The sequence below is a fragment of the Xenopus laevis genome, chromosome 3S (assembly GCF_017654675.1).
Source record: "Xenopus laevis strain J_2021 chromosome 3S, Xenopus_laevis_v10.1, whole genome shotgun sequence".
Lineage (NCBI taxonomy): Eukaryota > Metazoa > Chordata > Amphibia > Anura > Pipidae > Xenopus > Xenopus laevis.
In genome coordinates, this window is record NC_054376.1 from 86,674,029 (window position 1) to 86,700,619 (window position 26,591).

General features: G+C 36.2%; 1 protein-coding gene across 5 annotated transcripts in view; it reads left to right on the plus strand.

The window, feature by feature from the left end:
* The first annotated feature begins 233 nt into the window (after positions 1 to 233).
* osbpl8.S (oxysterol binding protein like 8 S homeolog) overlaps positions 234 to 26,591 on the plus strand; it is a 94,596-nt gene continuing 68,238 nt past the window's right edge. The window contains exons 1-3 of one of the 5 annotated variants that reach the window (XM_018255942.2): positions 234 to 602; positions 691 to 794; positions 16,195 to 16,231. In XM_018255942.2, coding sequence (XP_018111431.1) covers positions 753 to 794; positions 16,195 to 16,231 — 79 coding nt within the window. In that variant the 5' untranslated portion in view covers positions 234 to 602; positions 691 to 752. Of the gene's footprint in view, positions 795 to 16,194; positions 16,232 to 26,591 lie in introns of all 5 variants that reach the window. The other 4 variants (XM_018255943.2, XM_018255941.2, XM_018255944.2 and 1 more) reach the window with 4 other exon arrangements.

Genomic DNA, 26,591 nt, shown 5'->3' on the forward strand with positions numbered 1-26,591 from the left:
TTGTTTCTTTTTCTGGCTGTTCAGTGCAGAGAAAAGAGGGACTTTCCAGTACAAATGAGGGACTGCAGGTTGAGCTGTCAAAAGAGGGACTGTCCCTCCGAAAAAGGGACAGTTGGGAAGTATGTGTCACTTCTTATAGTGAACCACCCCTTTAAACGACGAATACAGTTTTTTTTTGTCCATTAAACAGACAGTTTCGTGAGCGCGCCCCCTTATTTGCGCGGCCACAGCGTGAGGGAACGAGCGCAACGTCATCACAGCGTGCCGCTAACACGCACAGCTAATCTGTCAGGCAGAAGACAGTCATGAGCCCGGAAACTCGGCGGCGCGTTAACTCTCGGTGATATCCTGCCGGTTTCCAGGCTCTTGTGTGTTGGCTCCGCCCAATGCCGTGGTGCGGGACGGCCATGCGTCTATGAAGCTGGTGAGCGCTGCGTGCAGGCATCTCTCTCAGTAGAAAAAGGAGCTTTTATTACAATCAGAGCAGAGACTGAGTGACCAAGGGATTCCACTGTAGCAGAAGCAGATGTGTGACAGCCCCAGTGCATTATATCCCAGCCTGCAGCACAGGGGGAGTTGACTGTTTCCAGGGGTTTTTCTGAGTGCGTTTGTCGCTGACATATCCGATTGATACTGCTGCCACCAGCACTTTGGGATCCCTGACACTGATATCCTGTATTCTTATTATAGGATGTAAGAGGCCAGTGACACTCTAGAAACCTAACTACAGATAACAGGGCATCTGTCTCGACATGGACGATATCAGCTTAGATGGGGAACATGAGAAAACTCCGGTAAGTCGCTTTATGCAGCTGTGGCAGGTTAAAGCCTGACTTCTCTTTGCTGCTACCTGTTTGTGGGTGTTTTGTTTCTTTTGTATGGGTAGACTCAAGCTATAACTCAACTGTAACCTATTTAACCCTCAGCCTATAACAGTAGCTGGAGGGGCTACACTTGTTTGTATTTCTATGTATATAAATTTATTTCTATGTATATAGTGCTACTAATTCACACAGTAGAACAGACAAGTCCTTGTATATCTTCTAGCACACTTTGTTGTCCCAGGCTAAATAGTGTTTCAAACAGCCTTTAAATTACGAAGTACTTCATGTTGTCTGTTTTAAAATCATCTGTGGCTGAAAATACGACTCCCGTTACCCTTATTTACAATCCGAGGGGCTGGATGGACATTTGGGCTTTGCTGATGGACATGCAGTTGAAGGGAAGCATGGGATTGCAAAGCTGTGTGTGCATTGAGGTTATTTTCCTCTCAGGAACTGCTGCATAATTTAAAGAAATCTGTTCATTCTGTAGCGAGTTTAAAAATTAATGGCTGGGTGTTTCAGCTGTCCTGCTGATCCTGTCTTTCTTATAATTTAGTTCTGATGCGTCCCTATCCCCCAGTTGTTCATGCGTTTCCAATATTAGGTTCTAGACTTAATGATGAAAGATTCAGGTAATAGAATGACAGAGCACAGTATGCACATTTCTTCAATTCCTCTATGAATTTTATTTCCTCCCAACAGTGCTGTCTAACTTTTTCCATTGAGTGGACAGATAGTATAAGGTCCAAACTGTATTATATAGGGATGCACCGAATCTAGGATTTCGGTTCGGGATTCAGCCTTTTTCAGCAGGATTCCAATTCAGCCGAATCCTTCTGCCCGGCCAATCCGAATCCTAATTTGCATATGCAAATTATGGGCTGGGGGGGAAATCATGTGACTTTTTGTCATAAAACAAGGAAGTAAAAAATGTTTCCCCCTTCCCACTCCTAATTTGCATATGCAAATTTGGATTTGGTTCTTTATTCAGACAAATCTTTCACGAAGGATTCGGGGGTTCGGCCGAATCCAAAATAGTGGATTCAGTGCATTCCTATTATTATATAAAATACAATGTGTGGATCCTTTCAGCAGGTTGGAGCTATAGCAGTTGACCGAGGGTCCACATCTGGACTGTGAATGTTAAGTAAGACTAACTTGTCATTGAGAATCTCTTTTGTCTTTATTAAATCTTCGGGGCACTGCAGAAAAAATATTTTTTTAAAGTAACAATTAAGCAGAAGTTAATATAAATCAATTTTAATGGTACTGCATGCAGATAAATAAGACTGAGGTCTTTCTGAGTTCATGGCAAAAAAACTGGGTCAGAAAATTGGCAAGTGCTGCTGCCAGGCAGACAGCAGTATTAGTGTCTTTTTACTAGAGATCAGAACCATGAGATTATAAATTTATAATGCTGGGATGTATTATAGATGGGCAGCTTGTTATCGGCAAATGGGAACCTTTAAATAGCCTTTGGATAAAAAAAGTTATTTTATATAGTCACAGTACTTTTCCTGGTACAAATGATTTAATTCCTTCTCTCATGCTTTCCAACCTGTTAAATTCTTTCTAGAAGAGAGAAGAAATTCTAAGTTTACGATGTGAGTACCAGCTTAATAGACAAGAGTTTGTTAAAATAATATTTGCAATGTAATGCAATTATATTTAGCTGTGTAATGGACGGGTTTGTAGATTTCATTATAAATACTAATGCAATCTATTTTCAACCTTGCTGTAGGTGTTGTGCAAATGTGAGAGATGTAGCAGTACAAACTGAATAGACATCTGATATAAATCAATTTAATTACTGTCTTGTAAGCAGATTTTCCACCTTTGTGACTGGTTTATAGTTTTTACAAGGTGGAATTCTGTTGCATTTGTGGGTGTGGTTTAAAGGGATCTATTTTGTTTGGCTTTCTCTGCTTTACTTCACTATATATATATATATATATATATATATATATATATATATATATATATATATATATATATATATATATATATATATATATATATATATATATATATATATACTATACATATATATATATATACTATACATATATATATATATACTATACATGCTTTACCTAATACATGTTGTTTAAATTGATAATACCCCGTGGTTGCTGATATTATATATATCTTACTACCTTTTAGGTTTGCAGTTGCCAAACCATTATCTTTATTTACATGTGGCTTATGTTTGTCTTTGTTTAAATTGCTATTACTCTATCTTTGCATGCCGCCAACGCATCTTCTAATTTGACTATACGTTAGAAACTGCATGCCTGGATGAACATGTATTAGATGCATTCTGGGTGAAATTGTTTGGATAGATAGTATGGAAACTGTGATATCTGGAAGCTGTTTGTTTGTTAAAATAAAAAAGTTGGCAAATAAGGGGCTGTCCCACTGTTCCAAGTACACAATATATTTCTCTTTATTGTAAGGTGAAGTGTTTCTTTGACTATGGATGAAAAATAAGTGGGATGGGGGTGCTTTTGACCAATTATTTTGTCTTAAAGCACTTCCAGTTTTCTTGTTGAGTGCTTTGCTTAATACAGGATGTTTTTTTCTGAACTTGAATTTATATTTTTAAGTTTTACATACCACTTTATACATGCATATAAACCCGCTTGGATTTTTTTAGGAGGCATTCTATATTGCACCCTCCTTACCTTCCTCTGCAGCAGTAACAGCTCACTCTACTGCTCTTTGTAATTTACACCCACATTAATGTTAACCTCTGCCATTGGTAATGCACCCAAATATGCCAGGAGACGCTCGGCAGAACAGGGAATGGGATTAGACTGCATAACAGGGTGTGGATTTAACACACCCTAAATGTAAAAACCTCCAGGTTGGCATCTGTACCTATATAGTATATTCAATACTTACTGGAGCTTACAATCTGAAGTATCTCAAGCATCACAGATACACTAGGGGCAGTTTCATCTTGAGGCAATTTACCAGCCTAAAGGTTTTAAATCATGAGCAGAAACTAGAGCACCCAGAGGAAACCCATCCAAATCTGGGGAAAATACCAGTGCTTTATGCTATTGGAAACTCCAATGAAGTTGGCCTACTCTGCCATTTACAGCTCTATTCAGCTGACCATCCCCAATGATGCAATGTTTCTTCCATACACCCTAAAAATGGTTTTACTGTGTGACTTCTATTTTAATTATAAAAAATATTTCCATTCGGCAAGTCGGAAAAAACCCTCGGAGTATAAAGGATGAAAATACATTGTATTAGTGTGGGTTCGGGTTGACCTCGCTGTGCCAGTTGCGGGCCGGTGCGGGTTAAGTTCTTCTGCCTGCCTGCTGACATCTGGCTTCCGGTTTTATAGGTGTTCCTACCCCACATCTTTTGTGATTTAATCGGCGGGCGGGCACAGGTCTGTAAATGGAGGGATGAAGTCAGGTGCTGGCGGGTTCAGGTGGGTGCTTGACCCAGGAGTTTTTCTGAACCCACACATCGCTAGTCCGTTTGTAAATAAAATAGTTAGCACTGCCAGTGCTATAGGAATAGGCCATTATATAATATATTGGAAGTTAATTTAAAGATGAACAACTGCATTAAAGGGGGGAAAACTTGATGTTCTCCTCAAAAAATCAGTTATTTGATCTGTTGCAATCAAGTACCAGCCACTTGCAAGTCCTCAGGTATGATTCTGCTGGGATTTTCACAATATAAGGCAGGGGTCCCCAACTTTTTTTTTTTTTTTTTTTTTTACCCGTGAGTCACATTCAAATGTAAAATAAAAGTTGGAAAGCAACATAAATATGCAAAAAACTCCTGGGGGTGCCAAATATGGGCTGCTATTGGTAGCCCATATATGCACTGGCAGCCTACTGGAGGCTCTGTTTGGCAGTACATGTGGTTTTTATGCAACGAAAACTTTCCTTCAAACCGAGAATTGAAAAACAAGCACATGCTTTGAGGTCATTGGTAGCAACATCCAAGGGGTTGGGGAGTAACATGTTGCTCACAAGCCACTGGTTGGTGATCACTGATATAAGCTAAAGAAAGCCTACTTTGCACACAAAATCACTGTTGTAAAGTAGTACATTTTTATTTTGCAGATAATGTCTATTTGAAATCTTATCATGAAAAAGGAATGTACCATAAAATTATTTACTTACATTGCTTCTTATCTCCAGATATTGAAGTAGCAACTTATTTATTACAGCTATTGAAAAGATAAGTTATCTTAACACACAATTGCTTCAGTGAGTAGAATATGTTTGACTTTGAAAACATGTTTTTTGCTATGTAAAGTAGCATAAAACATGTTTTTAAAAAATATTGCATAAAATGGCTCATATATAAAGTAAAACTTTATCTAAATAAAATATTTTCATATTAATATACTTTTTTACTAGTATGTGCCATTGGGTAATCCTAAATAGAAAATTGCCAATTTCAGAACCAAGGGCTGTCCACTGGGATCATATGACTTTTGGTGCATGCAATCAAACCAAGGGCACACACATGTTAGCTTACATGAGCCAGTTAATGGACAAGGTTTTGTCTTTTGCTTACTCTTTTTTTTCTGTTATAGTTAGAGCTACATTAAAGGAACAGTGCAGTATTAAAATAAAAACTTGCCTTTAGGAAACGTATGGGGTTATGTAACGAAAGGAGCAAAGTTTGCTACAGGTTTTGTCTCGTATAGCTACCAAACAACAGGTCAAAAAGTCCATTGATCTTAGAGTTATTTGTAAATGTAATTGCTATTGAAAGTAGTATTTGTTTGTGGCATTTTATATTCTATGCACTTCTGACTGTGACTGCTGAAACAGTGTAGTAGCAGCAGCTGATGTCCTAGAGGAGAACTAGCCTATGCTGCATTGTTTCAGAAATCACATTCATAAAATAGAAAGAGATAAACAAACATTGCTTTGCATTGCTATTAAGCATATACATAAATATAAAATCATTGAATGCATACTAGAAAGTTCAATATAATTCAATTTTCATTTTATTATATAAAAAAGATTAGAACCACAAAATTCATGGGCACACCTGGGCCTCTAACTTAGATTAGACACTCGGTATTCTCATCACATTCGGCGCTGGTCCAGGACACGGTATGCAGGCAACAGCATCGGTGTAAAAGGTTAGGCTTTATTTCAACACACACATGAATGAGGATTACAGCGGTGGGTATACAGGGCTGACTGACTTACGCGTTTCTTGCCGGAGATCCGGCAAGAAACGCGTAAATCAGTCAGCCCTGTATACCCACCGCTGTAAGCCTAACCTTTTACACTGATGCTGTTGCCTGCATACCGTGTCCTGGATCAGCGCCGAATGTGATGAGAATACAGAGTGTCTTACATTGAATACCGGCGGGAAGTGGCCGGCGTCTCACACAGGCTGCGACCAGGAGGATACAGCAACACTGGGTGAGCTCCGATGCGAATCGCATCATTTTCTGTATAGTTACTCTAACTTAGATTACCCTGGTGCATGATCCTCTTAGGAGACTGCACTCCCTTAAGCTGAATAAGACAAGAAAAACATGGATTCTCCGCAGGAGAAAAATCCGCTACCCCACTGCTCCCCTTCTCTTTTGTAGGCACATCAAATTTAGTCGCTAAATGGAAAATGTTGTGTTTTGGCACTAAAATCCACTGCATCTAGTTGCACCCGAGAGAAAGTAATGATTTTAGGTGTAGGCAGCACAGCAGAAGAGGAGCAGCAGCGGATTCTCAGGCTGCATTTCTCCGCAGGCTAGGATCTGTGTTGTGTGGCCCTAGCCCAATGCTGCATGGAACTTATGTTTATTGTGTCATAAAACAGATTCAAGGGCATGCCCCTTCATCAGCTGTTACCACAGCCATGACTAACCCTTGTTAAATAGGTACAGAACCCAACCCTCCTAACCAATTAGTTAAAAACAGATTGTAATAATAATCAAAGAAAGTTTACATATGGTCCTGGATATAGTAATAACTCAAGTCCATATTATATTCCAGTAGTTTTAAATAGATGTAGATGGAACACTGACAGGGAAGACATACAAATAGAAGGTATACACTATCCAAAAACCCATTCAGTGACAGAAGATTTTTTGCACATATTAGCCATAAAGGCAAAAATGTGTTTTAGTGCACCTAAAATGTCTACTTAGGAAAATAGTTTGGTTTTTTCATGACAAAAGTTTATAGGAAAAAACAAGCAAAAAAGGTTTTTTTTTTTCAGTTGAGTTTGTCTCAGATTGTTCTCCAAAAATAAAACTTTTTTTAATTTGCTTTCAATTTTTAAATGTTTATCGTTTCAAAATTGAAAACTAAAGTTTAATGTTCCTGTCTCTGGTGTGTCTGGCAGCTTAGTGATCCAGGTGCAGATTCTGAACTGTTACAATTAGTGACTACATTAGTTGATACATTTCTCAGCAACATCTGTGGAATATTAGCAACTGTTGTATCCATTTTAAGCTTTTTGAAAAGTAAACATAATTTCAAGCAACTTTGCAATATACAGTACATCAATTAAAAAATATGCAGACTTTTCATGCTTTGCTCTCCTGCTGATCTTTCTGACTACTTTACTGAGCTGGCTGACTACTATTATTTTGTATCAACAACCATCTGTCCTCAGCCTGCATCCTCCAAGCTCCATAATTCCCTGCACACGTGATTTCAATAAGGATAGGAACATCACAGTGCAATGCAATAAAATCACAAAAAATCAAATCACAGCAATATCCAATAAAAAAAAAGTGCGATTATAGACAAAATTCCAGTTCCACTAGGCTCCCTGTGCAGTGAAATTTTTATAGGTACAGGAATGTGAACTGCTATCCAGAAAGCTCAGAATTATGGCTAAGCCATCTCCCATAGACTCCATTTTATGCAAATAATCCAAATTAAAAAAAAAAAAAAATACTTTTTTTGCAGTAATAATAAAGCAGTACCTTGTACTTTATCCAAACTAAGATATAATTCATCCTTACTGGAAGTAAAACCAGCCTAGTATGACAGTAAGGTAAATACAGAAAGATCTGTTATCTGGAAAACCCCAGTTCCTGAGCATTCTGGTTAAGCAGTCCCAAGCCTCTGCAAACATCAACTGAAATGCAGAGCCGAAAAGTAATCAAATATATAAAAATACAATATTATCTAAAAATGCACTAAGATCATTGAAATAAAATTATTGTGCTATGGGACTACTGCTCACACAAAAGACCTTTTAAAATGTGCCTATATGGGTCTACATGTCAAATTGCATGTTTTGTGTGTGTTGTGAAGGTGCAAAAGCTCCCCCACTCAAAAAGTAATGGTTAAGTGGGTAAATGTAATAGTGTGTATGTGTCAGAATACACAAGATAGCTGCAGGATTCGGAAGAGGTCTGCTGCAGATGGTGTTGAGGCAATTAGGCATAGGAACTTGCATACTTTTATGCACAGGTAGTAGATTCTGAGATGTTGAGTACATAAAGGGTTAAATGGCACACACACCGTTTAATAGAATACAAACTCTTCATGATATCATTGCCCATTTCATGAAAGAGGTTCTGTCTGCATGTTTAAATTATATTGTATGTTAGGGTTTTTGCAATGCAGGAGTTCACAACCTATGGGTTGTTACCCAAAAATGAGTCCCTATACTGCTTAGGTTAATTCTTCATGTTCCCTTTAAGTTACTGGAATTTCTTTATTAAAGTATAAAATATCATTACAACGGGGTGCTTCACTGGTTTTAAACCAATTTTCGAGTATTACATAATACTTCCATAACTCCAGTGCATTCCAGTGAAATCCTGGAGAGCCCTTTCTGGGAATTCTTGAATAGGCTGCATGATTCCTTATGTCTGTATGATATTGGTTCTGTAAAATAGGAATGAAAAATACTAAACCAAACAAAAAAGCAAAAGCTCGTATTTACCTACTTGCAAAGCAAGAAGAAAGTCATTATTCTGAAAGCTCTGAAATATGTTGGTATGATTAGAACAAACAATTGATTTATTATTATTTTTTATTTATTTAAACAAACAAACACTATAACATGTCATATGGGATCCTACTGGATTAAGCACCCTTAAATCACCATGATCTTATTTATGCCTAGGTCTTGCATGACTTAGTTGCTAGAGTGTATCAATTCAGTAGCACATATAAGCAAGTATTATTAATTTTCTAACTAGGGTTACACTGAATCCAGGACTCGGTTCTGGATTTGGGCAGGATTCGGCCTTTTTTGGCAGAATTCGGATGCGGCCAAATCCTTTTGCCCGACCAAACTGAATGCAAATCTGAATTTGCATATGCAAATTAGAGGCGGAAAGGGAAATCATGTGATTTTTTGTCTCAAAACAAGGAAGTAAAAACTTTATTCCTTTCCCACCCCTAATTTGCATATGCAAATGCCGATTTGGTTTGGTATTCGGCTGAATCTTAAATTAAGGATTAGGGGATTCAACCGAATCATAAATAGTGGATTTGGTGCATCCTAAATTCTAACTGGTATTTTCTTTATAAAAACATTTTACTGGTTGGTTGCTGTAGGCTGCAAATGTGCCAGGTTCCACACATCTTAGATAATTAATTTCATACCTGTATTTATACCTTTGAAGCAACCCGCTAAGGGTACTTAAGGATTTTTGTCAGTCATTGATTATTATATCAAGCCCTAAAAAGTAAGCCTCCCCCACAAAAAGTTACTCTCTACTTGATAGATAACATTTTAACACAGTTAGTTATGCCAAATAGATTATTCTCATTGGGCAATATAATAGGTTGATCTTTGTTCTTCATCTGAAGCATCAAGCTTTGTGTTAACTTTAATAGCCTAATAACTTACTTTAACATGCATAGATGAATAAACATCACTTATTCTAGTTACTTATCAATTCTGCCAACAGATAAACTCAGGTTTATTTCTTTTCGTCTCAAATTGCTAAAACCTGAAACAGCATACAGGAAGAGTGACTTCATCCAGTGCAGGTGACTCCAATATGTTTACATGAACATAATTTCTTTCTTATTTTTGGGATTTATGAAAGGTCATTTTTTTTGCCATGTACCTGTGCGATATCACTCTAACTTGCAGGGCAGCATTAAAGAATGACTGAAGTTTATCAGAGCACAAGTCACATGACTGGGGGCACCTGGGGAACTGACAATATGTCTAGCTCCATGTCAGATTTCAAAATCATATAGTAAAAAAAAAATCAGTTTGCCCTTTTGATGTATTTCATTGCTGAAGTCTGCTCGGCCAGCACTATTAACTGACACATTTTGACAAAAACACACGTTTTCCCATGACCGTATCCCTTTATGCGAACAATCTTTATATTGCTGCTATTGAGAAGCTGAAACTTTAGGATGGTGCAATAAGTTCAGTATATAAAATATGGCATTTTTAGCCATATTAATTTTTAGGGTTTAGTTCTCCTTTAAGAGGAAATACACAGCACGCACTGCTTGATTCTGCATATATTGTAAGATTTTGTTCTGCCTTCCTGTGTGCTTGTTAATCTAGTAGCGTTTCCTGGTATTAGTGGGTGGAGCTACCCTGGAGTGCTGCAATTGAATTCTTGGCAGAAGTACTGGAAAATATTTTTTTTTTTTATACCATATATTAACCTCCCTCCTCCATTGATTGTGCATAGGTGAAAGGAAATATTTTATATAATAAACATCTAAGAAATACCCAGCCCCTACCCATATCCTTAAATAGATACTGTCTAAAAGAGGTAACTTGCGTATACATAAAAAAGTACTGTAACAGAAATATCAGGTATGCTCATGTCACTGAAAACAATCTGTTATGTTTAGTAAAGAAGAACATTTGGAAAAAATATTTTTCTTGAATTCTTCCTCAATTCCTTCCTCACTTCCTCTGCAGACATCATGTGACTACACAATTGACGTCTAGTCATTCTTTCTGTTTATAACTTTATTTCACTCCAGACCAAGTTGGCAGCTTATTGAACAGTGTATGGGGGCAAATCATGGTCTGCCTTACTGATAACTGATTCAGGATCATCCTGATATCTATGAAGCAGGATAAAAATTTCACCGGACATGAACTGCATCAGATCTGTCATACTGTTCTTCTGCATGGGTCCTTGCTATCATCTAGTTTTCTGCTCCGGCAAACAGTCAAATCAGCCCATCACCAAACAAGCATATCGTTCCATGTGTGCCCAGCTTAGAAAACAATACATATTAATACATATAAAAGATGCTGAAATTAAAAAAAAGCAAAGTAAATACAACCATGCCACTATTATCATGTGTAAATGTAAAGATTGTGTAAGAACAAATATTAGTATTGGATTGTTTGTACAGCTTTATGTTTCTAGTATCTATTGTGTTTTGCAATAGATTATGGGCAAAAAAAAGTAAGGGAAACCTATTATGCAGAAATTTCTGAATTATGGGAAGGCCATCTCCTGTAGACTTCATTTTACTTTAATAATTAAAATGTTAAAAAAAAAGATTTGCTTTTTCTAGTTTTAATATTAGTCCTTACTGGAATCCTATTGTATTTATTTAATTTTTAAATTTGTTTTTAGTAGGCTTAAAGTATAGTGATCCAAATTATGGAAAGATCCTTTATTTGGAAAACCCCAGGTTCGAAGCATTCTAAATAACCGGTCCCATACATATATTTGTTTTTAAAAAAAATTCACATCTGCAGGTAACCGTGTTTATTTGGATTAGTTGTAAGCGCTTACGGCAGGGCCCTCTCTACCTCTTGTATAGGTTGTTTTTTTCTTTTGTATGTGATCTCTATTTTCAATATATACATGCATTTATAGCTCTGCAGAATACATTGGTGCTTTTTTTATATATATATATATATATATATATATATATATATATATATATCTATATATATATATATCTATATATATATATATATATATATATATATATATATATATATATATATATATATATATATATATATATATCTATATATATATATATATATCTATTGTGTTTTGCACAATTGTTGTTGTTAATAATAATTTTTGTAATGTCTGTATCCAGCAATAAAGATGTTTAGTATGAACACAATGCTCATCTGTGGCCCTAGGGCCACACAATTGGATTACAACCATGATTAGGGCTATTAGGGTATCAACAGGCTAATGTGAAAATGAAACCTGAGGGATTGACATCTGGACAAATTTTTCATCAGATATTTGTCGGATAGCCCTCTTAAATGAGAATTCAACCCTAAAGTTAAAAAACCCCTACCCTCTACCCTACATAGACCCCCTTCCCTACTCCCCCCAGCCTAGCTGCTACCCAGGGCAAATGCCCCTAAGTCTTTACTTACCCCTCCATGCGGATTCTGTCTAGTGGAGTTCACAGGCGCCATCTTTAGCCGATTTGGTAATTTTAGCGAGTTTCGCAGTTGTCTCGAAACAGAAAATTGCTCCAACTGCACTTGCGCCGATATGTCGGTCTCATGCCAAAGATTACCGAAGAGAAGAAGATGGCTGCCGTGAACTCCGATGGTCAGAATCTGCATGGAGTGGTAAGTAAAGACTTTGGGGCATTTGCCTGGGGTAGCAGCTAGGATGGGGGGGAGGGAGATGGTCTATGTAGGGTATGGGGGTAGGGTTTTTTTATCTTTAGGGTTTAGTTCTCCTTTAATATACTTTTAATTAAGTGAGCTATGCAAAACTAATGCATTAGTTTCAGGCATTCCTCTGATGCTGCTGAGATGCGTATCAACTAATCTAGCATTTTCTAACAATCTTCAAGCTGTCTTGCTGGGCCACTACGGGGAAATATCAGAGCAATGAAATTGAAACAAACCCTTTGCTTATTGCTCATATATTGGGCCAAAACCAATATCCTTTGGAAAGGCTCAAGATACAGGTAAATAGGGAGATACATTTGTGGGGCAGATAGGAAGTACACAGTTCACACTGCTTGACTCTGCATATATTGCCCTTTGGTTGCCAGGGTCAATGACTGTGACTGTGTTGCAGGCTGGAAATACATACATTTGGAAGGCTAATCATATTGAAAATGATAGTTCCCTTATGGAAGGAAGAAGCATTATAAATTGTTTGAAATTCAAAGTGAAAATGTGACCATGTGTGTGACAGTTTTCAGTTATGTTGCACAGATCTATGTTTGATGAGGGTTTTGCAGTGTGAGTATCGAATCATTTGTGAATTCCTCACTTACTTCTCAAATTCTTTTACACGAGTCTATAGACCATTTTGAGCACCCTGTACTTTTATCTCTTGCAGGGCTTCAAGGTAAAATGCTATACATAAAATGATTATACATTTCTTTCTAGTCTCATTTTTGTACACCATAACAACTTAACTGCCACAGATCATAAATTTCATGATCCTACTACCCAGTGACCTAAATGCCAGCACTGTAAAGATTACATTTCCAGGTACTAGCAAATCTATTCTATTCTGCACGTTAAAGTAGCATTGAATATCCTCGATTTAGATAATGAGACTGTCCGTCAATGTTTAACCACAAGAGAGAAAAATGACTCAAACAACTGCTAAATTGCACCAATGTAGTTGCAAGCAATGGTTTCTGCAATAGCCTTCTGATTGTTCTGCACAGTTAAGGGCTAATGTAGAAACTCCCCCCGCTGCATTTGAACTTGACATGTGCACATATCTAAATAACTTTACATTTCTGTATAAAAGAGACATCAAGCTATCTCTATCGTGACCCATTCCTACTGAAGTAGGGAAATGCAGACGAGACTTAGCTGTGCTGTGCCTATTGATAGCTAGTATTCTGTCTATGCAAGCCTACTCTCTGCAAATATAAATATACATCATTAGAATGTCAAGAAGAGACCTGGTAATATATGTATATACTTTATGTTTATGAAGTGAATCAAAATAAAGCTTGCAGTGCTTTAATGTGTCCCTTTACATAAAAGAAATGTTGCAAATGAAACCATTTCCTTTTGAACAGTTTTTTTGCAGCTAGGATTAATGGATTCCAAACTTGTACTGTTGTTTTTATTTATTTTTTATAACTACAGATTTCTTTAACCTACTTTCCCAGTCTTTCAAAGTAAGCTACTAATTAAAATTGTCTGTAAATAATAAAGTCTTCAAGAATCTTCTTAATTAGTTAAAAGCACAAATGACTAATTAAAAGTTCACATTTCACATACCATCCAAAATAGGAAACACATTTCTTGTGAAACTAGCATTGATAATACACTAAATGCACAGCATTACAGAGATATTCTAGAAAATTTACTTTAGATAAAATAACCTGTAATTTTGCCAAATATATGGCATGGTATAAGTGAGTGTTGTAGTCAGAGTGACATTAAATAATTTAACTTCCAAATGCATCATTTTGCAACATTTATGCTTGTTTATTTAACATAAACTATTATTGTTGTAAGCAAACCAGTTAAAATTGAAAAAGTATAACTTTTTTGAAAGGGGAATCTTATAGATATCGGTTATATTAGAGATTCAGTTATATTAAAACACTGTGATGCAAAATAGTGTAACGTAATACTGTCAGAACCCTATAAGGAATATGTCAGTATAGGGTATATTTATGATTAAAAATAATGTCTCAGTCTCCATGCCTAGTATTAAAGGTTATGTAAATGGGAAAAAAAGGAAATATATCTCAATATCAATATTAAAAAAATGTGTACCATTTTTATAAGAAACCTGACTGTATGCAGTGAAATTCCACCTTCATTTACTGCTGTGGATAGGAATTGTCAGATGGTCCCTAACTGCTTACTTATGAACAGCAGGGGGAGCCCCTGCCTTACTTCCCAGCCATGCAGACCTCAAGCAGCTTTGTTTGTTTCTCTGTAGAGCAGTTGGCGACTGTGTAGAGATTTGTATTGGATTTTATATTTGCCTTTACATCCCCTTTACTGTTTCCAACTCCAGCTGCAGTGACAAAGATCATGGAGCCAGATTTAAACAGATAAACTAGTATTCTATTTGGAGGATTATTTTGCTGCAGCCACTGGTTCTGCAGAGTTGGAGAAAGTTTGTATTAAACAATATAAAAACTAAAATCCACATTAGATTACATAACAACACAGGACCCAGTGCAGTCTGCATATTCTGATTATTAATCAGTCTTGCTGTATTGGCTTCTGGCAGATATTATTTGACGTGTGCTGTTTTGATAATTTATGACAATCCCTAAGCAGCCCAGACCACACTGAGTCTTGGTCTTGCAAAGATGTTTAACAAAGTTACAAGATGGTGACCCCCTGTGGCCAACTTTGAAAGCATAAATCATTTGTTTGATTAGGCTTGTGGTGCAGTAAATTCATGTTTATGTTTAGTATACAAAATACGCATTTCTAGCCTTATTCTATTTTATACTTTACTTTACCCCTTTAATGACATGTTTATTAGTTATACGTTTTACTTTATAATACAAAAGAGGAAACTCTTCCATATTATCTTTTCCAGCTGATGAAATCATGGCTTGAAGAAAGATCTCCCAGAGATGAAAGTCTCTGATCTTAAAGTTAAAAATGGTATTGCTAGCTTTATCACTTGTGGTACTACTCCTCATCCTTTTTTTAAGGGGTGTTTTACCTTCCAACACTTTTCCAGTTTAGTTGGTTTCAGATTGTTCACCAGAAATAAATACTTTTCCAATTACTTTCTTTTTTCTATTTGTGACAGTTTTTCTAATATTGAAGTGTATAGTTTCATTTTTCACAAAGGCACAAACAGGCAGCTGAATTGATATATTTGCTAATATTCCATAGATACAGTGGCGGAACTACCGGGGGAGCAGGGGGTTACGAGCGGGCCAGGGCCCGCACCCCCTCGGGGCCCCCCCAGCAGTCCGTTCGCCGCTGTGAATGCTGGCATATGCGGCCGTACAGAGTGGGGCGGGGCCCAGCTGCGCGTCACGCACCAGGGCCCGCCCCCTCTCTAGGATCGCCACTGAATAGAAAAGTGTCAACTAATTGTATCAACTAAATGTAACAAATTGTAACAGCTCCTGGATCACAGCTGCCAGACTGAAACATTAAAGACAGGAACATTAAACCTCAAACTTACATTTTGGGAAAACACAACATAAAAGATGGAAAGCAATTGAAAAAAAGTCCTTGTTTATGGTGAACTTTGATGATGTTTTAATCTGCTAATTTGCATTGCTCTGCACTTGTATAGTTCTTCCAAGTCTGCTTGCATAAATTACACTGAATAGTGCTTTTCTGTATATGTCTAAATACACAAATTAACACAATGTATATTTGCTTTTATTCTTTTCTCTCTTCCCTATTGATGCTGCTGCTGTTGCTGCCACTGCATTTACCATCATCATCTTGCTTGCCCTTGGCTCTGGATTTCGCCTGATATCTTTTATCACCACTTGCACCTGACAAACAGAACAATTATGAAAATAAGGACTCCCATGGATCAACGCGTAAGTGTCATAATTATTTTGTTTTGTTTTTTTTTCCAACCATGTCACAATTTATTCTGCAGTAAATAGATTTTCCTTGATGAATCCAGTAAAGGTATGAAAATCTTTCACTGTGTCTTTTATGAGAATCTGACTTTCTCCATTTTCTTTTTTATCTTGTAATTTTGTTGTTTTGTAGAAATGGCTGTAATGGCTTGATTTTTATTTATAAATTGCAATATAATGTATTTGCTTAGGGTATCTATATATGTGTATATACCTACTTAAGTAATTAAGTTGCCTGGCAGGAGCAGGCCGAAACTATTTTCTGTAAAGAGTTTTCATAGAAAATGAATGTTTATTCTTTGTGCCTCAAAATACTAAAGGAAAGCAGGTGCTTGGATACAGGTTAGATTAAACGTTGGTTAAATGTTATCACTAATAACATTCAAGGCAAGCTTAGGTGTCCAGTATTTGCCTGTAATTACTAGAAGCGACTCCTGCAGTACAGGTATAGGAGTTATCTGAAAACCCATTATCCATATCTGTATTTCCATAATTGTTTGCCTTACTTTTAGCTTTCTACAGCACGGAAATGAGTTGTACTTGTTGTTTGCAGATTATTGTGTTGTATTCTCCCAAACTTAAAGGACAAGGAAATCACACCCATTTTTACCACTGTCTTGGTTTGCTCTGGGCATACAAGTATATGTATAGAACAGGCTTCAGAGCTTACTGTATGGCTAATAATAGGCTACACTGCTCTTTGGAGGAAAGGACCTTGGGCTGGTGCATTTTATTTTTTACTTTTTTTATTTTTTATTTATATATTTTTATTTTCTAGTGAAAAGTTGACATCATATACGTGTGCAAACCGGGAACACCCCGGGGCACAGTTATCATTGGCATAGATAGTACTGATGCATACGTAAGGTAAACAAGAAAACATATCCAGCAAATTGTCAACCAAAAGGGGAAAGGAATAAAAATAAAAGGAAAAAAGGGGAACATGAATGCAAGTTAGGCACATTATAGAAGAAGAGCTGTTGGTTAGGATTGGGGCTGGTGCATTTTTGTTAAAGAAAAGCATACCACCCCATGAAAAAAGGGGAGCACTGTGGGTCACTGGGGGTGTCCCAATTGTTCTAGGGCTTATATTTCTTCTTTAATTGAGCCGAGTGCTCAGAGATTTGAATGAATGAATGAATAAAAAATGACACTGGTTTTTATACAGTCATATACTGTTATTTTTTGTATGCCACAAGAAACTCTTAGGCTCACTTTCTGATCTATTAACCTCCTTTTGCCCACAAAACATTTATACAGTATGTGTTGCACTGGAATCCATTATTACGTTAGTTACAATGATTTACTATTGATTTGATTTGTTAAATGATAGCGTATTTGTATAAAATGAATGCAATGCAGATGTTTTTGCTCACAACCCAATTGACATTATAGTGCTATTCTACCTCTCACTATCTCCAGTATCATGTCACTCTGGTGCCGTTTCTGATACCACACTGTGATGCTGATTTCCTCAAATGCTGTACATATCTTTTTATATAGTAACAGACCTAGACAAGATAAGCCAGCAAGCTGTGGCTTATAACATTTTCAGAAAGGCTATTTTTTTATGTTCTATATGTATATCTATAGTTAATCTCTTCCACTTTCTTCTGCTTTCTAAAACTTTTATGTTTGGATTATAAATTTTCATCTGTTCGCCTTAATAAAGAATAGTGTTATGGTTCATTTTTATTTTTGCTTTTTAATTACAATTAAATCTGTGTGATCATGTAGTTGTTTGCCCTTCTAAACTGTTATTTGTGGATTGTTTCATGTACTTTACAATCTTTGGGTTTGTGGTTCCAACACATGTTCTATTTGTGCTGTGCCACCATAGTATGCCTGTTAAATGAATCTGGGATAACAGCAGAAAGCCAACAAATGCTTTTCATTTTATCATCACTATGATTAAAGGACTATTATATGGACTCAGTCCAGCAGTGCCCACAATCAGAGCAAAAATGTGTAGCTTTCTGACAAATCTGAATTATTGGCCACATTTGAATTTAATTCCAGAAATTTTATTTGAGAATCTAATACATAAAGAAAGCGTTTCCTTAAAGGAAAACTACCCCTCAAACAATGTATGTCTCTATAAAAAGATATTGCATAAAACAGCTTATATGTAAACACCTGCTTCATGTAAATAAACCATTTTCATAATGATATACTTTTTTAGAAGTATGTGCCATTGGGTAATCCTAAATAGAAAATTGCCATTTTAAAAAATAAGGACAGCCCCCTGGGATTGTAGGATTCACTGTGCACACAAACATACCAAACAAACCATACATGTTCGGTCACATCAGCCAATTAACAGAGTTCTGTCATTTGCTTCCACATTTCTTCCAGTTACAGTTGTAGTATTTCTGGTCAGGTGATCTCTGAAGCAGTACAGAGACCATTGTGAAATGGTGGTTCAAGGCAAGAGATGTTAAAGGTCAATATTTACTTAAATATATATATATTGGTATGACAAGATTCTTTAATATGCCACTTAATTTGATATAAACATTCTGTTGCTAAAGTGTTCATTTTGGGGGTATAGTTTTCCTTTAAAAGGTTTGTATGGTTTTTTTTTTGCCATTGAATAAAATATGTATTTAACTAATGCTGTGTCTGTGTGCCTATGAACAAGATGGCTTATTAAAACAAGAAATGGCCAATGCTTTGGAAACACAGATGAGCAGTAAGTCCCTTAGCAAGTCAGCTTGTTAGATTCTGAATTCCCTACAGATTGTATTCCCTATCCCATGTTAAATTACATACACTCTAAGGCCCTTACACACACACACATTTTTTTTATTTCCTTCTGCCTAATCGTACCTAAGGGATTTCAGATCAGTGTTTTAGCAAAATCATGTTCCACGTATTTTTTAAAAAAATATTGCATTTTTTTTAAAATGAACATGCTGTATGTATATGTTAGGCACATGTTTTAAATGAAAATATAGAAGTCTGTTTTGAACATGTTTGTGCATTAAAAACCCATATACATGTGTAAGGAACGATTTGAGAGTATCTTAACATTTTTACAATATTTGCTTTCAATATGATAAACTAGAAGTTTTGGTTTGTACACTTCACATTAGAAGGCATTTGCAATCTAAGGAGATTGTTCACGTTTAAACAAACGTTTAGTATGGTGTCAAAAGTAGAATTTTATGGTTTTGAATTATTTACATTTATTGTTCTGCAGCTCTCTTGCCTGGAATTTATACTGTTTTACAGTAAATGTTAATTACCCTAGAAACCAGGAAGTTTTAAAATCAGAAATAAGAGATGTATAGTTTAGGATCTAAAAAGAAAAATGTAAAAATAGCAACGATATTCAAGCCTTGTACTCAATCTGTGTTTGGCTGATGGTATCTGTGACCCTGACAACCAGCTTCATGCTAGAAAGAGCCAGAATACAACAGCTAATTTGAAATCCATACAGAATAAATAATGAGGAATAGTTGAAATAGTTGATTATAATGGTTCCATGTATTACATAATCTAATAAAGACTAATTGAAAGGTGATCTTTTCTTTAAAGTTTTTTCTAATTCTGTGCTTTTATATATGCTACCATTATTTTTGGGGATCTATAAACTACCCAGTTTCACAGGTTCTTAAATCAATACAGATAAATTGAATCAATACAGACCTGCCATTTTTTCCCCTGCCATTTACTTTTCTAAATTTGTCTTTCTCGCTCTCATTCTGCCGTATTATTTTGCTATGAATTCACATGGTAATCAGCTGCTATTTGTATCCTAACAAAAACTCATCAAGCAAAACCTACAGTTTCCCTCTGAGCAAGAACATCTGCTTCATTCATTGAGAGTTTTGAGTCATATAAAAATGGTACATTCTCTTTCTCCACTTATTTCATTTTTGAGATGAGAGGTGGCATTTTCCCTTCTAGATCTGAGTAATATGTGCTTAATATGTGTACATTGCATCTCACTGCTCTTTCCTTGCTTATATTTCCCCCAGGCAGCATTTGGTAACTGTCGTATTGCTTTTGTTCCTAATTGTTGCACTCTGTAAGATCTCCTGCATAGCTCTAATATATGCTTTTCACTTGGGTATTGCGTGACATGGCTGATGCTGTTATTGCTGAAAACAGTTCTTCCTAGAAGTGAGCTTTGAATTTACACATTTAGTGTAAAGTTGGCTTGCAGATCTTTTAAACAGTATACCAATTCCATATATATATATTTTTTTTAAAGAAGACTGTGTATGTTCTTATTGAAATGTCCAGCTTAGATAAAGATCCCTGAGATTTGTACAGTACTGTAAGTACTTTCTGCTTGTATTTAAGTGTGATATTATTTACCTTTCAATCTCTTCTTTTTAATTCCTCTTTGAAAAGCATAAAAATGTTCTTTTTGTTCCTCAATAATCCAGACGTTTTATTGGTGTTTATAGTTTCTTTACAAGTTTTGAGTGCAGAGTGCTTCATATTTAATGACCAACTCCAGCATATTTTTTTTATGCTTTTTGCCTGTTGCTGTGTTTGTTCCTAGTGACAATGGCTGCAAATACAACTGCATACCGAGAGCCTAAACAGACAAAATGGCTATTTGATAAACTGACGAAGGCGGGAGATTGCCCTCTCCATGCAGGAGGGACACAGGCTGCACTATATGAGATGTTAAGGCATACCAAAAATACTGTAGGTTTTATTTGTAGGTATGCAGTATTATCTAAAGAACATCAGTGACTAATTATGTTCCTTTTTTGTTTCATTTCTTGTAATGCCCATGGCCATTTTTATACTGGTGGCTTCATATGATCTACACTTTTGTTACTAGATATGCTTTGTGTTTGAAAATGATTGACCGTTATTAGCATACTATGTGTTACGACTGCCTGCACCTGTCAAGATGATCGCAGTTTTGTATTGAAATAGACTGTTGTTTTTACGTGCATATGTTTTTGAATCTACTTTATTAAATCCAAAAATAATTTAGCCTTTTTAAAATACAGGTTTTTACTTGGCAGAACAGTTATTTAGACTTTTGATGAAAACCTCTTGAAGGCTGAAGCTTATATTATTCAGGAAATTACTATTAATGCCATTGCTTTATTTATGTAAATAAGCTTTTTCATTTATGTGTATGGTTAATACAGTTAAGGGTTTGTTCACCTTCAAACACCTTTTTCAGTTTAGTTGGCTTTAGATTGTTCAACAGAAATAAAGACTTTTTCCATTTACTTTCTATTTTATATTAGTGACTGTATTTTTAATATTGAAGTGTAAAGTTTCATTTTTCACCTTCTAATGCAGCTGCGGGAGGGGGGGTCGACGACTCTTTAACTGTTCTAAATTGATACATTGAGTTTCAATAAAGGCAGCTGTTAGAATTGATACAATAGTTGCTAATATTATCACAGATACTGTTGAGATTTGTATCAACTAAATGAAGCAAATTGTTACAGTTCAGATTCTGCACCTGTATCACTGAACTGCCAGGCTGAAACTCTAGAGACAGGAAAGATTAAACTTTAAACTTACATTTAGGGAAAATGGTAAAAAATAAAAGATGGAAATCAATTGAAAAAGGTATTTGTTTATGGTGAACAATGTGAAAATAACTCAACTGAAAAAGCATTTGGAACAACCCCTTTAACAATTATATTGGGTGCTTTAAAAATTTAAAAGAGACATATTGGGGCCTATTTATCAAGCTGTGTAAAACATTGGAGAAAAACATCACTGGTGATTTTACCTATAGCAACCAGCAATTAGATTTTAACAGTCACTTACAATTTAGAAAACAAAAGCAAACATATGATTGGTTTCTATGGGCAACATCATTTATGATTTTGTTCTTGACTGTTTTACACAGCATGATAAATAGGCATAACTATAAAAAAAAGTGCCTGTGCATTATACTTTTTTAAATTTAGAAGGGTGTGGGCTGATTAATTAATTTCTGCAAAAGTCTTACTAGCCCCTCCCATCTGTTCCACACAAGCCTTCACTAAAGTGCGAAGCACCTAACGCTAGCGCAAATTCGCCAGCGTGACATTATTTCGTTACTTTGCCGATTTACTAATGGGCGCTGGTGTAAATTCGCTAGCGAAGTAGACCTACTCTAGTGCTACTTCACACCCTTACGCCAGGCGAAGTTGCGCTATGGCGAAGGGACGTAACTATGCTAATTCACTAACTTGCGCATTTTACTGAACGTTGCCTCGTGCGCCAGACTTGCCTTCGCCACCTCAGACCAGGCGAAGTGCAATAGAGTAGATAGGGATTGCTTCAAAAAAAGTTGACATTTTTCTAAGTCCCAAAAAACGCTGGCGTCTTTTCCTTTTTTAAGGGTGATAGGCTGAAAAAGATTGTAACATTTTTTGGGGGCACCCTCCTTCCCCCCTACATTTCCTAACATATGGCACTTAACTATACAGTGGGCACATGTATAGGGCAAAATAACAACTCTATTTTATTTCATGAAGCTTTCCCAGGCTTGTGTTGTGTAATGTATTTGCTGCTACATATAAGTTCGTTGTACTTTAACTTCGCACCGTATGCAAATTAGGCATCGCTAGCGTAACTTTGCTTTCCTTGACGAATTAACGCTAGCGCAACTAAGCTACTGTTTGCCTCCCTGAGCACAACTTCGGATTTTAGTGAATTAGCGGCGCCCTGGCGAAGTGTGGCGAAGCCTGCGCTAGCGCAACTCCACAGGTTAGTGAATTTGCCCCTATAAGTGTATAGCAACCTTAACTAAGAGTTAGAGAGATGTAAAGCAGGAATCTGGGTTCTGGCTGTTAAAGAGGTAGTTTACCGTCCAAAATATTTTTCATTCCTTTGTGATTCAAATAGTACACAAGTAAACACTGACTAAGACACAGTGGTTACCTGGGTGGGTTGAAGAAATATGCCAGTGGCCTACTCGGTTGAAAATTATATAATTACAACAGTGAGTCTCAAATACAGTGTTATCTCCCAAACCAACACTCCAGATTTTATTTAACCTCCAAAATCCCAAAATTTAAGATGTGTGCTGCTGGTCTTTAGAGGGGTGCCTTTAAATTTACACAGGATATCGGACACCGGATAACCCGTGGAATTAAACCAACAAAGACTTTTGGTGAGCCGCACCCATTCCTTTATTTGATAAATTTACAAAGACAAAGTCATCATTGCTACATTAGTTGATATATTTCTGAGACGTATCTTTGGACTATTACTGTTGCATACTTCAACTTTGTGACTGATGCTTTAACATTATCCTGAAGAATTTGTTGATGTTGGGTTGAATTCATCCGGCCCTCGACTTTAACAAGGGCCCCAGTCCCTGAACTAGCCACACAGCCCCACAGCATGATGGAACCTTCACCAAATTTGACAGTAGGTAGCAGGTGTTTTTCTTGGAATGCGGTGATCTTCTTCCGCCATGCAAAGCGATTTTTGTTATGAACAAATAACTCAATTTGTGTCTCATCAGTCCAAAGCACTTTGTTCCAAAATGACTGTGGCTTGTCTAAATGAGCTTTTGCATACAACAATCGACTCTGTTTGTGACGTGAGTGCAGAAAGGGCTTCTTTCTCATCACCCTGCCATACAGATGTTCTTTGTGCAAATTGCTCTGAATTGTAGAAAGATGTACAGATACACCATCTGAAGCTAGATGTTCTTGCAGGTCTTTGGAGGTGATCTTTGGCTTGTCTGTAACCATTCTCACAATCTTCCACATATGCCGCTCCTGTATTTTTCTTGGCCTGCTAGATCTGGGTTTTACAGCAAGTGTGCCTGTGGCCTTCCATTTCCTGATTACATTCCTTACAGTTGAAAATGACAGTTTAAAGGGCAACTAAAGTCTAAAATAGAATAATGTTAGAAATGCTGTATTTTGTATAATAAATATAAACATGAACTTACTGCACCAGAAGCCCAATTTAACAAATGATTTATGCTTTAAAGTTGGTGCAGGGGGCTGTCATCTTGTAACTATGTTAAAGGGGTGGTTCATCTTCAGATTAAAGTTCAATAAATTCATGGGTATATATTATTCATTTTACTAATACACATTAATTTGCAAAAATGAACCATTATATAGTTAACTAACCCGAAATACACGACTCCACTGCACTAAATCTTCTCAGACTGTCTCTTTCAGAAGGGTTCGCCAACACCGCTCCACAGTCCTCCCCCCTCCCTTCAGTAAAATTTCGTCATCGCTGCTGTGGGCTACAGCTGCTTCAATCACTTTGTGAGCAGACTCCTGCACATCGTAAGGTCTCCACTCAAAAATGCTGGGGGAGGGAGGAAAATTCAAATCCCCCTACCCCAATTTTTAGACGAGTGTGTCCCGTGGCCTTTAATATTTAAGCCACGGCATTCCTTCTCCCCTCCTTCCCACTTTGCAAAAAAAATAGCCGTTTATATCAAAGCTTCCCTGACTAATCACGCAACATGGCTTTTACCCGGCTCATTCGTTCAGACAGAGAGCAGCTGGTAGTTTTCTGCTCCGTCACAAATCTGCACTAACAGGGCAAGTCGTTGTCCCAGCACGGAAGCATTAACTGAGTAGGAAGACACGGCTGACAGTAGTCCGCTGCGTAAGCGGGCAACGTACCCTTGTTAATACCTGTGGTTGTGTGGGAGAATGGGTACTGGATATATATATATATATATATATATATATATATATATATATATATATATATATATATATATATATATATATATATATATATGTGTATATATAGTGTGTGTGTGTATATATGTATATATATATATATATATATATATATATATATATATATATATATATATATATATATATATATATATATATATATATATAGTCGTATTTCTTCATAAGACCTGTGAGTGTGAACCTTGGTCGTGACTACATTTATCCTTTTGGGTTTTTTGCACCCAGACATTCTTTACCTACTACACGAGTTCTGCCAGCACCCAGCTGCATCTATCTATCTATCTATATATATATATATATATATATATATATATATATATATATATATTTAAAGGGCACAATATTCTGTATATTTCACTAGTGTTTAGACTGGAGTTGGAGTCTGAAGGTATTTGGAGTCAGAGTTGGAGTCGTCACAAGTTTTCTGACTCCTATAAGCACTAAATAGAAGCTTTAAAATCTGATTTGAACATTTTCAATGCTTTTATGAAGGAAGATGGCAAGAAACAATTCTGTTTCTAAGAACAATACTTTAGTTTTATTGTATTTGTGATTGTATTTAACAGCTGTATGCCAGGTTAAATTAATATACAAGTTGTTTTAAGTTTTCCATTTGTTTTTGGTTTATCTAGTTTAACTTTGATTTTGGTTTAGAATTACCAAAGGATGTGGTTTATATTTTTTGAGCTTTGGCACTGATAAAATGCCTTGTATGTGGTGTCCAAAACAATGGAGGAGTCTGAGTTGGAGTCAGAGTTGGAAGTACAGTAAACTGAGGAGTTGTAGTTGAAAGATTTATGTATCGAATCCACAGACCTGAATAAGATGAACACCAGAGAATTTTAAGCTACTTTTGTTAGTGTCCCTTAAAATGGTATGAAAACATGAAAAATGGAAACTGAGAGGATCGATAATCTGTAAATAGAGCACTCAATTAGTCTAAAATGATACATAATCCTTTTCTTGGAAATCTGTCTTTTTGGCACTGTGGTATTTCCTTCTGTGTATATCCAGTTCCATGGTGCTAAACAGTGCTACAAAGAACTACCAAGGAGAGGTTTGAAAAATGATGTATGTTTAAGATACATTCATTCTGCTGACTTCAGTCGATTTGATTGTGTGGTATATTTTTAACATATGGTGTTATTTCATTTTGTAAAGCTGCACCACGTCCAAAATCCATTAGGCCTTAAAATTAATTGGGATCTGTTCATATAATGTGATCAAATACATGCGATTGTTTTGGACAATTTTGTTTTTTTCTGTTTTGTGATTTTATTGCATTTTCAGTTCTGCATTGCTGTTGAGTTACTTGTTTGTGTTAAAAATTCCCTGCAGATAGCGACTAGTGGACCTGGGTTTTTTTTACCACCCATCTCCCTGAGCAGTCATTTTTGAATAGCTTTGAATGGTTGGTTTTATTGAATGTTTGTGATTTTATTGCATTCTGTAATGTTCTTGATTACTTGTTTTTTACATACCACATAGTTTTGTAATTCTATGCATCCTATGTAAGATATCAAACTGTTTAAAGAAACGTGTGGCATTCATATTTACAATGCATTCATATTTACCATGTTTTATATTTGTACCCAACTTTGAATTGATGTATCTGAAAACAATTTGATTAACTTTAATACAGTGTACAT